Raw genomic sequence first — 11,710 nt, 5'->3', positions numbered from 1 at the left:
TGATCAAGGATCAAAGCGGACTCTTATTTCATCCTGATCTCATATTCCTAAGGCTTCAGAAAGTAATAATTATTCAAATCAAATCTAAAGTGAAGAACACAGTAGTTGCAGACACTAATGATGCTTTAAGGGGAATGTGTGTGCATATAGAGTCATATTTAAAATGAAAAATAGATATGTGCCAGCTTCCGGATTTCTGTTTGAACCTCTTACCAATTTAATTCAGCAATAGCAGAGATGCAATTACAGTTTTTTTTACATTTTAATATCAACAATATCTCTATAGAAAAATAGTATAACATGGGTCTGTGAACAATGCACTCTAAGCTATAAATCAAACAGTGAAAAAAATTACATTTTATATTTAATTTAATATGAACTCTACCTTAATAATATAAATTACATCTTTCTTTAATTTAATTGGCAGCAGCTAAGTGCATATTGCTAATATAACTCTGGATTTCCATATTTAATGATGCATGCTTTTCATGGTGAATTTTACTTAGAAAATGTCGTCTTTAATGAACCTTACAAAAAGCTCTAATAAGCATAATCTCAGAAAATGTAACTTCTTTATTTAAAAGGTTCTGAGGCCAATTTTGCTGAGTGCAGTACTTAAAATCCAATAGTTGAAGTCTTGAGGAAGAAAATGTATCTATTTGTAAAGGTAGACTGAGCAAATGGATTATAATCCAAATGGAGGAGTACAACGAATTCCAAATGCTTTTCATAATTCCTGTCAGAGAAAATATGTAGTGTATGCATATGCATATCCCCCCCCGAATAGAACGGTCTTAAACCGCATTGCCATGGAGCAAACCAGCTTGTGAAGAAACCTTAAATGTTAATTAAAACAACAGTAAAATTTTGCAATATCTACCTCAAACAGAAAAATCCATGATGTTTTTTTTTGATTAACCAAAAAGTCAACACTAATTCAAAAAATTCAAATTGCTTTTAAATAAGTATCTCCAGGCATTTGGAAATCTGAGGCATGGGTGTGTAATATCAGGATAAAGATATGATTTCCAGAGAAAGGTGTTCAATAAAGTTCTGCACTGGTTGAGTGGACAAATATGCTCTCCTGGGAAACCGTCTGTGCTTTGTGCTTGAATTAAAGTCATGCTATGCTGTTACATCTCTTTTCTCTTTTTCCTATCTATCTACACTCATATGTTGAAATCAAAACAAATACTTAACACTTGCACACATGCACACACACAAAATGTAAAATTAGCTGCACATTGTGACTGGAGATATTCTCTATTTGCTGCTTTAGTGTAGAAACACACTGTGTTTTATTGGCATTTACACTGTCAAAAATCCAAGAGGGTCCATGACTGAGAGACACAAACACTGGACACAAGCTGTGGGAAGACAGGAATGAAGAACCGCTGAGAAAATGAGGATAAATGGATGTCAATCTCCATGTGGAATTGGTAACCAATGATCCATTAAGGCAGCCTTTCCACAACAGACAGACAAAATAGCCTGAATTAGAAGTGCCTGACATTTCAGTTAATTGCACTAACCATGTCAGCTCCACAGTAGCTGCAAACCAGGTTAAGTCTTTACCTTCTACCCACCATATAAAACAGGAGCAAAGGCCTTGCACAGAGCTTATATGTGCAGGGATCACATGCACTTGGTGATGGAGAAACACGCCCTGGCTCTCCTTCTGCTTCAACAAACACGAAAGAGAGCACACCTTGCTGTCATGAAAGCAAAAGGTTTATTCATGTTTCAAATCACACAACTACCACAAGGAAGACTTTTCAGTCCAGGGTGTAGTCTGGTTAGAAAGTAACACTAAACATCTTTAATACATTAGAATCACTGCCACAAATCATTTGTCATGACTTTTCAGTTTCAGAATCACATACAATAGAAAAAAGAGAAAAGAAGTTTTGAACCCTGTTGAACAGAGCTGAAAATTTACAGTTCTGAATACTGAAACCTCTATGCATTACAGTTTTTATAGAGATTTTTTTCTTTTTTTTGCATGATTTAGTAACAAGATGAGCAACATTCAAAATGTTTTTTTCTCAGTATTTACAACAGTTTTACTGTTTGGTGTTAATTTATCAACAATGTTCATCGCAACCCCTCATAAAAGCCACAGACCAACAACTTCTTCAGACACCCCCCTCCCTGTCTACTTTTTCATGGCATTAATATTGTTATTATTTTCATTTTTTATTTTTGTCATTTTAAGTTGCAGTACAGCAACGGTATTTTATTAAAAGATTAAAATATACATTAGATTACATAGAGAATGAAGAGTTTACAGTGTTACAAGATGTAATCAAAGTAACTACATAAAAACATTAAATAAGGGCAAAAGAAACTATGGTGGTGATATTGTTTAGAGGTAGTAAGTGAGCACTCTAAGCTACAGAAATGTTGAAATTATTGGTTTGTATGAATTTGAATGAGGTAATAAAGCTGTGTATTGATTGGTGGGAAGTATAATTACTCTTAAGCTATAATATGTACATATTTTCCTGTGTAACGGGGCCAGCTCCTGTGTCATGAAGGAATGATCTACTGTGGGGGATTTGTTGATAAGCAGTACAAAAAAATGTTTACATATGTACATACTAAACATCAAATTATAAAATATGGAATGGTGTCATGTAATAGTCAAGCAATCAATTATACTTCTTTATGTTCCAGAGTTTGAATAGTCGTTTCCTTCTTCTAATGTATACGGCTGTAAGGCAAAAATAAATCTTGAAAGTAACTACAAAGCTGCCATTGAGCTGTCAACAGTAGCATTGTTGAGTTGCTGGACAAGATTGCAAGCACATTACAGTCAAAGAAACAGCTGCTTTAATCTATGCATTGTATGAACTGAAAGGGAACCTAATTATCAAAATGGAAAGTAATTAAATCAAGAATCAAAATAAATGGCCGTTTAAAATGTCATAAAAATGTTAAGTAGAGTGTCATCCAGTATTTTAAGCTTTACGTCTAAGCTAAACGTTTACCAAGTATCATTTGAGGACTGATTTCTGTTTGTACGTGTGTGCTTACCTCTACGATAAACAAACATGGTGCATAAGCACGGTGTTTAAAGCAGATTTATAAAGGAAGAAAGAAAACACGGACCAATGAGGAAACATTGTTTGTTAAAAGATGTTGTCATTTTGCATTTGTGCGGCATGGTAGTGGGAAATTTGAAGGTACACGAAAAACGAATCTGTTATGAAAAGTTTTTGTATATCCTCTGCAGTTGGTCAGCCAGTTAAAAGTCCATGCCCAGCTTGAGGCGAAGATGAATTAATAGCGGATCAATTCGAGGTATCGGAGTGCACACTTCCAGGTCCTTCTGTCGGCGATATTACAGAAGACGGAGTTGTTGCATCTTGCCATCCCCCATTAGCCTGGGACGCAAAGGGGAAAGGTTGAGATTACAATCACATTTTCTGCAATGTAAAATATAACATAGCACTCCAAAAATGGAAATGGAGACTCATACATTCTGGTTGTGCAAGCTGATATTTAAATGTTTCACACACAATAATGCTCTGTGATTAGTCCAGCATTCTTTGTATTACAGTATAGCATCAGCAAAGACACTCGTGGAAACAAATTTGTCTTGTGTCCTGACCAATGGGAGCAGTCCCTGAAATCAGTGTCTAAGCAGATTTCAGCAGCGGCCGACAGCTTGTCGCTACATATTTTTCTGTCAGTCAAGAAGAGGGAGGGTTCGGGCCGGGTGAGGTGGGGAGAGCTGAGTGAAAGTGACAGGGTAGGGCCTCTCCAAGAGAGAGCCAGTCTTAGCCAGCCTGACTTTGCTTTGCTCCAGGCATGACCTAGCCTTTACTGGATCCTTCTACGTCACCACCAACAAAGCTAAAGGTTAGTCTATGCAAATATATCTATAGGGAACTTTAAGGGCTGTTGCTACAAAATAGGAGCTATGCCACAATTTGACTTAAAAAAAAATAATGTTGTTTGTGTATTACTCTTTTATTCCGATTCTTTTTTATCATGCGTTATGGTTAAGTGCCGTCAGTTGTTGTTTTAGTAGGGATCGTACTGAGCTCTGTTGAGCTAATAGGCACAGGTCTACACTGCACATGGAAGTGAGAAACCGTGTAAGAAAGTGAAAAAAACACTTGATCTTGGTAGGAGTTGACATGTCTAAAGAGCTTATAGCAACAAGGCTTCAGCAAAGCCAAAATGACACCAAAAGCACTGAATGCTGGCAAACAGCCCCCACCATTTGTTTACATAAAAATGTGTTAATTTTTCTGCACATAAATCATTTTTTAATTTCAAACACTACTGTAAATCTTATACCTTATTTTCTTGATGCTTAAGGTTTAAATAATATTAGACTGTGAATATGCGGGCATTTTACCCAACAGGCATAACAATATAAAGAGAGCAAATACTGAGGTTTTGATATAGAGCAGAAAAAGTGAGAGCTGCCTGATGATATTTCTCTCTCTCTCCCTCTGTCTTCATCCTCTCTCATCAACAAAATTAATCTTTACTCTGATAGTTTCTGATTATGCGCTGCTTTACAAAAAGGCACCATATCAAACCTCATCAAGGGAGATGGAATTCACGTCTGGAAGAGCTGCAGGCGATCACATGTTCATATTTTATCATGAAGATAAGGCTATGGAAAATCGTGTGAAGCATTTCAAAAACAGCTAAATGCAACAGATACTGTGCAGCGACCTTTTTTCCCATCTGGTTTGAGTCAAGCAAAGTATTAAAAGATGTTTATTAAGGTAAAGGTGGAGATGATTTCCCTGTAGTGTGTGTTGATTAAATGCAACTTTTATTCATATCATGTGACAAGATGCCACATTGGTGTCTAATATTGTACAGCACATGCTTAGGGAAGCTACAATGTGCTGTACCTTCATTGAATATAATCAAAATATAAACATGCAGCATATTTTGATGATAAAAAACATTGGCAACTAATTTCACATGGCCTTTGTCTCAACAATGTGTACCCAATAAAACCTCTACTTACATTTAAGCCATGTGAACTATACATGTTTCCCACAAGAGCATCATTGTATCCTGCCGTCTGACTGATAACATGGCGCAGGGTATCCACCTGAGGGGACAGACAAAGTGGACAAGCTGGTCAACTCAGTGTCTCAAAGCAGGCCAACACTAACTGTAAACATGCTCAGTGAAGCAACAGATACTGACTACTCACAGAGGAACTCCTGAGAGAGCAAATTTACTAACCAGATTTGTAACACAGCTAATAGATTTTCTAAAGGGAAAAAAGGCATACCGACGATTACTAGCATGCTCAAATCTATTACATTTTCTATAGTGGCTATGGAATAATAAACAAAAGCAAAGTGGAAATAATGTAACAAATGCACTATAGCTACTGAAAATAATTTTTACCTTAATCATGAATAAACATAGATTTTTTGTGTAGCTGCATTAAACTTACAAAATGGAAGACATCAACAACACACAATAACAAGATGAAACAGGAAGACAGCAATATAGAATACAGAAAAAAGGGGAAAACACAGTACCAAAAACCCAATACCAACCCAAGAGTTCAAGTCAAAGCCAAATGCAACGTTTACTTAAGATGTTTGAAATAGTAACCAGTAAATTGCTTTGTGGCATGGTAGCAATGGGGTGGGATTATATTTTGGCTGCCAAAATATTCCATCCAAAGCGAAATAGTCAGTAAACACTTTAGTCAACTGGAGGTTATAAGAGGCCTCACTGTGGTAATTTGAACTGCCCTCGCATGAGCAGCGTGTTTTTCTTATTGTCTATTTTTGGTTTAATGTGCTTCAGACTGCACTGTGGATGGCTCAGTACACAGGCAAGACAAGGACAGCTCTCTGCACTGGTAGTCAGGAACTGTCCCTTATTGTTGATCCTACCTGTGACTGTACATTGGCTCCGACTTGTGCCCCTTGGTAAGAATCCCCATTCAGACTCTGCATGCTCAAGAACATGTCCCCAGAGTTTGGGAGGTTAAAAGAACCTGAAGAACCTGGAAAGGGAGGATGTAAGTAGCTGAATACATGAGAAGGCTATAAAGGGAAAGCACACACACACACACACACACACGCACACACACACACACACACACAGTGCATGTGTCTGCATATACAGACCCAACTCAAGCAGAAAAATACACAGAAGAAAGGCTCCCATAAAGCAAGCAACTATAATGGTGAAGGGAGGGAAGCAAAGGAACAAACAGAAGAGGACGATATGCAGAAGGACTCAAGAGGATCTTTTTACGAATGCAGGTGGACACAAATGAAATGAAAATCACATGACACAAGGGGACCGGTTCTATATGACGTTGGTCGCTTAAGCTCCCAATTGTTCCACATCACCTACTTCCAATCTAACGTTGGCAGGGAGGTATCACATGGTAAATGACAAGGACAATAAGAAGCTTATGAAAAGACCAGTACCAGTAAACATGTTGGTTAAAAGAGTGTTTTTGCTCTCTGCAGAATCCAGCTGAAACTCTTCATCTTTCATCTGGAATCCTGGGTGCAAGAAAAAGGGACCACTTCATAAGCTTACCACATCCCGACGAAGGTCAACCTAGTCCATACTCAGCATTACATTACTCATTAAACCAGACTAAACATGCCCATTTTAGGCTTTTAGACTCTTATTCAACATGAACTCCACATTACGCCATTTTAAACTATCACTCTAGGTAAAATGCTCCCAGCAATTATCATTCTCTGTTTTTAGCAAAAAAAGCATTACCATTCAGTGGGACTACATACCATTACATTACAAATGACAGAAAGTTGACAGAAAGTCAAGGGAAAACAAATCCCATGGCATCCTTCTGGATTTTTTTTTTATTTTATTTTGCCAAAAATACATGTGTTCTCGGTTCACAAGTCAGGAACGCTCTCTTTATGCATGAGTTTGCTTGGCATCAACTGTCTTATAGACAGGAGACACCGTGATCCCCAAGCTGGGAGCAGAGCCTGTCACTCTTGCCTGTGTGAATCGTGCATGAGAGAGTGTGGCAGGTAGGCAGCAGGTTAAGGGCTGAGGTAGAGGGCAGGTCTTTTTTTTTTCTATATGCAGGAGTGCCTACCGGAGTTAGGTGTGGTAGGGGAGTTGGCCTGGCTGTTCTGCACTGCAGCGGCTGCAGCGTGTGCTGCATTTACAGCAGTCTTGGCGGCATACAGGTTGGCTTCTTCCTGAAACTTGCCGATATTTTTCTTGTACCGGATCCTTTTGTTGCCAAACCAGTTGGATACCTGTGTGGGAGAGCAGAAGGAGCAGGAGCAGAGAAGTCAGACGTCAAGCAGCCACAGCACCGTGCACTGAGCAGTGTGATTGTTTCAAGATGTCATGTTTGGGTCCATCAAGTACCCAATTCCCAGCCCCTGCAGTAATGTCCGCCGGGTACACAAGCTAATTAAGCCATAATCAGGAGCCACTTGTGTCTTCTCATGGATGGGAGCATGACATGCTCTCAGATCTGTCTCCTGACAAAACTAAAACACAAGGGGATCCCATTGCACATACACTAAAGTCAATGTATTATACTGTATATATTTCTCATATCAGGGCTGTTTGTTAAAGATACAAATCCCTCAGTGAAATATATGAATGTTCATTCGTTATCCTCTAAAGAATCAGTGAGTCTAGATGATTGACACCTTATCTAAATACATGAGTACAATAACTTATGTGATTAAATATTATAGGCCAAAGTAAATACAGCTGTATTGTTTTTTACATGTAAGGCTGCATGTCAAATTAAGCATGCAAAGCACCTCATAATCTAATCATCTAATAAATATAATTAATTGCTGGCCTGATTGGCTGTAGTTAAGTGCTTTTATTTTGTAAATAAGAAAACATTAATACAGCAATAAAACATCTGTGTGTGTGTCTGTGTGTGTGTGCGCACATGCATGCGCATTCAGGGATTTGGGAAGTAACTTTTGTTTATAATTATCAGAAACAAGAGTTAGAGGGTAAAGACCTGCAGACGTGTGAAGCAGTAAACACAGATTACCAGGGCAGTCAGTGTTAATTGATGTGTTGAAGTAAAATGGAACTCTAAAGGCACAAGGAAGTATTGAGTTATAATTAATGTCTGAAACTGGGTATATTTAGATTTAGAACCAGACACTCAAAAGTTGTATGAGGGCTGAACCTTATGTATGAATGCTGGCTCTGCAATAACAGTGGAATAATAATGAGATGATGCTTGTTTTTAATGGTTCTATAAATTAGAGTGTCTTGTCGTTGTGCTGCTGCCCCCCTCTCAGGCCCTGCAGCCCACGGCTGGACCAGCCAAAGAGCAGCTGCCCCTAATGACGCTTTATTTAATTTCCACCCATGTGCTTAAATTTTAATATCCCCAGCAGCCCGCCAATGCTGTGGCGTAAAAACTGACTGGATTTGCAGGACATCAGATCATTTCTATCCTGCACGTCTCTGTGCTCTAAATCTTTAATATCTAGGCAATTAAAATTAATGACCATTCAGGCGAGGCCCTCTGTTGGCAGGGTTTCCTTGACATCAATTGTTTGATGGGTTTACCTAGAGGTTAAACTAACAAGCAAGGTTTAATTGGAAGCAATGAAAGCCCTGGCCATCATCCTTTTTACTTAACCTGCTTATGGTGGATTGTAGAGCCAAAGACGATGCAATATTCTCGCTCTTTTAGACAGCTCACAAAATGCCCACAAACCCCTGGAAATCATAGAAAATGTTTTCTAAAGCTCATCGGTCTGGTTAATTTAACAAAATGTTCATGCATACAGTTTATTAAACAGAACTAAATATATTAAAATGTCAGCTGTGGTTTTTGCACAAGAAGACATATTTGTCTGAAAGTTGACAGTTGAGGATATACGGCAGTTACTTTTACCATACATCAATATGGCAGTGATCCATGCTAATTCTACAGTTTTATAAGTTAGTAAAAGTCAAAATATAAACTTTAATTACTTTTGCTTGTATAACTTGCTTTTGTCATTTATGATAAAATGGGTTATGTCTGTGTTCTACCACTATATGGTGTTACAAGCTGGACAGATTCAGCAGTGCTGGCATCAAATCCTCTGGACGTTACACCACCCTTCTCCGTTCTACACACACATTTCTCTCCTGCCCACTGAACTCTGGCTTTAGTGATTCTCGGGTTCAGCTAAATATTGAACAAATGCACGGCACTGTAAGGTGTGGAGCACAACCCAATCTACACAACTAATTCCCTTTTATCTTGTGGCAGGCCATGCATTCAATTGACTCCTATGTGTGGTGAGAACCAGGTTGTGAGATTGAATTACCTGACATCAGCAGCCTCAAAGGCAGCGATTGTATAATGACCATGCAGACTCCTTGCAAGAACACGATACCGCTGCCTTCATTGCTGCCCACTAGAGAGGCAGTGGAGCTGTAGTTAATAATTCAAACTATTTCACCCTATTTCAAGTCAATACTGCTCCCTAGTCAATGTAAGGCAATGCATGATCAGTCTATGATCTCAATACATCTGAGGTTACAATGCTCTAAGCCTTAAATACAAATACAAAGGTGGTCTCACTGGCTGTGATACCATCAATTATACAGGCCACATTAATAATGTATAAGAACTCAAGTGTTAGCTTCTCTAAATTCACTATGATCTGAAATATTGAAACCTGTCACTCGGAAGAAAAATGTAAGCAATGTAAAGGAGTCTTTGCCTTAAATACTGAACCATTGACACAGATTATATCAAATATAGCCTCCGTAAACCTTGACACAAACCACAGACGTCCAATCCCATGCCTTTATTCAGGAGCCCAATACAGGATATGCAGAGTAACAGAGGGAATAAGACGGCATCCTGCATTTAGACAACCACTTACACAATTGTAACAATGTCAATAGCTCATTGTACATGAGATGATTTCTATCAACAAGCAGGATTCAGGCCCCATCCACACTACTCCGTTTTAGTTTACAAACGGAGAATTAAAACGAATACGATCTCTGTCCACAACAGCGTTTGTGGAGTTGGAGGTGCGCTGTGTTTTGGAGTTGATCTCCATCTACATTAAAACGACTGAAAACGCACAGCTAGGAAATTGTGGCGTCAGAAAACAGACTGGGAGTTGTTGCAAAGTAAACGCCGACATGCACATTACATGTGTAGGCAGATGAGTGTTATTTGCACGGTACAGAATATTTTAATAAAAATATGATGTCAAAAACCCGGTCAGCAGCATCGTGTTCCTGCTTTGCAAGACCCAATCAGAGAGCCGAGTGTGAGCGGCTGCGTCATCGTTTCTAAAGTCCTCCGTTTTGGCCCCTCTTCACTAAAAAGCCCTCCGGAGTTTTGAAACGCAAAACGGGGTTGGCAGCGTTTCCAAACTTCTCTGTTTTAGGTCTTCGTTTTCATCGTTGTAGTCTGGTGCAAACGTAGCAAAAGGTCTCCGTTTTAATTCGAAAACACAGTAGTGTGGATGGGGTCTCAAATCAGGAGAATTGACAGATAATGTATTTTGTTAGTTCATTACTAACACATCATTTAAATATAAATACAACACTGGATTTAAACAGCAGGAATCTCCTGAGGGTAAAGAGACTTTGCTCTCAGGGAAGATGACATGCATTTTAAATGATCCCTGCCAAAACGATGCAGGGTATTTCGTCATCCATGATGTATTGAGGAAAGCTGCAGACTGATATTGGCATACCATTCACGACGGATGATTTTTACTTAATGAATAGCTTGTGCAATTAACAAAGCCTGCAAAAAAGTATTTTTGTGGGTGGTTGAAAAATGACTTAGCCAAGCCCTTAGAGTAGCCACAGTGAGCGGTTTGTGACTCTGAAAGGCCGCGGCACAGTGAGAGATAACACACTTACGCTGCACTTGGCATCATGTCGAGCCTCCGACTTTGTTACTCACTTAAAATGAGGCAAAGCACTAAGAATAAGTCAATAAGAATGTCTGCCGCGGCCTCCGCTTGTCGAGGAGTACGCCACTAATGGGGCCTGAGATGAGTTCAAGTGAATTTTTAAAAGCCCTCTAATTTCTGCACAGACTGATTTGTTCTCATGGGAACTGGTACGGTGGAATGTTTTTCGAGGCACTCAGAAAACTGAGTAGAGCTCCATTTGCGAGGGTTGGTGGCCATTTCTTTAACAGCTATAAAGCACACTGATTGCGGGGTAGGTGGGTGGGGGGCTTTAATAAACTCCGAGCGCAGTTGGAAAAATTCAAAAGACCATACAATTATTCGACGCTCTACAACAAACAAAAAATGTGGTAAACAATAGCCAAAAAGTAAAATTTCATGTGACACATTTGTACACACAATATGGTGATAACATGGGTGTAGCTTAAAAACATAAATCAATCAAAAATAGTTTGTTCTTGTGTGACTTAAAGTGGGATGTAAATGCTGAAAATTCTTATCCACTCTTTTTAAAATGTAAATTCAAACTTGAAATACTGTTATTTATGATAACATTAGCATTGATCCAGTAGTGTGAGGGAGGGAGGTTCTGTGCAGTGGAAAACTGTGAGGCTATTACATACATAAACAAAGGAGGTACAAAAAATGAAAACAGTGGATCAGGAGAAGTTATGACATACCTGTGATACTGTGATGGTGCTTCCCACCCCCTGAAGGCAAAAAAGAATGGGCTTTTACAGTATCTGACTCTTCATGACTACACTCAATATACCCCTCAACACCCCCTC

General features: G+C 38.9%; 1 protein-coding gene across 9 annotated transcripts in view; it reads right to left on the bottom strand.

Moving 5' to 3' along the window:
* Positions 1-1,713: 1,713 nt before the first annotated feature.
* The window catches only part of pbx3b (pre-B-cell leukemia homeobox 3b), a 58,080-nt gene continuing 48,083 nt past the window's right edge, over positions 1,714-11,710 (bottom strand). For 2 of the 9 annotated variants that reach the window (XM_038704257.1, XM_038704258.1), the window contains exons 6-11: positions 11,603-11,632; positions 7,088-7,253; positions 6,438-6,515; positions 5,892-6,004; positions 5,000-5,086; positions 1,714-3,386 (exon numbers count right to left, since the gene is read on the bottom strand). In XM_038704257.1, coding sequence (XP_038560185.1) covers positions 3,294-3,386; positions 5,000-5,086; positions 5,892-6,004; positions 6,438-6,515; positions 7,088-7,253; positions 11,603-11,632 — 567 coding nt within the window. In that variant the 3' untranslated portion in view covers positions 1,714-3,293. The remainder of the gene's footprint in view (positions 3,387-4,999; positions 5,087-5,891; positions 6,005-6,437; positions 6,516-7,087; positions 7,254-11,602; positions 11,633-11,710) is intronic. The other 7 variants (XM_038704259.1, XM_038704260.1, XM_038704261.1 and 4 more) reach the window with 5 other exon arrangements.

Source organism: Micropterus salmoides, unplaced genomic scaffold (genome assembly GCF_014851395.1).
Source record: "Micropterus salmoides isolate LMB-PRFRI ecotype aquatic unplaced genomic scaffold, ASM1485139v1 Ms_hic_scaffold_7, whole genome shotgun sequence".
Taxonomy (NCBI): Eukaryota; Metazoa; Chordata; class Actinopteri; order Centrarchiformes; family Centrarchidae; genus Micropterus; species Micropterus salmoides.
The sequence above is the reverse complement of the archived record's forward strand: the minus strand, read 5'-3'. Positions and strand labels throughout refer to the sequence as shown.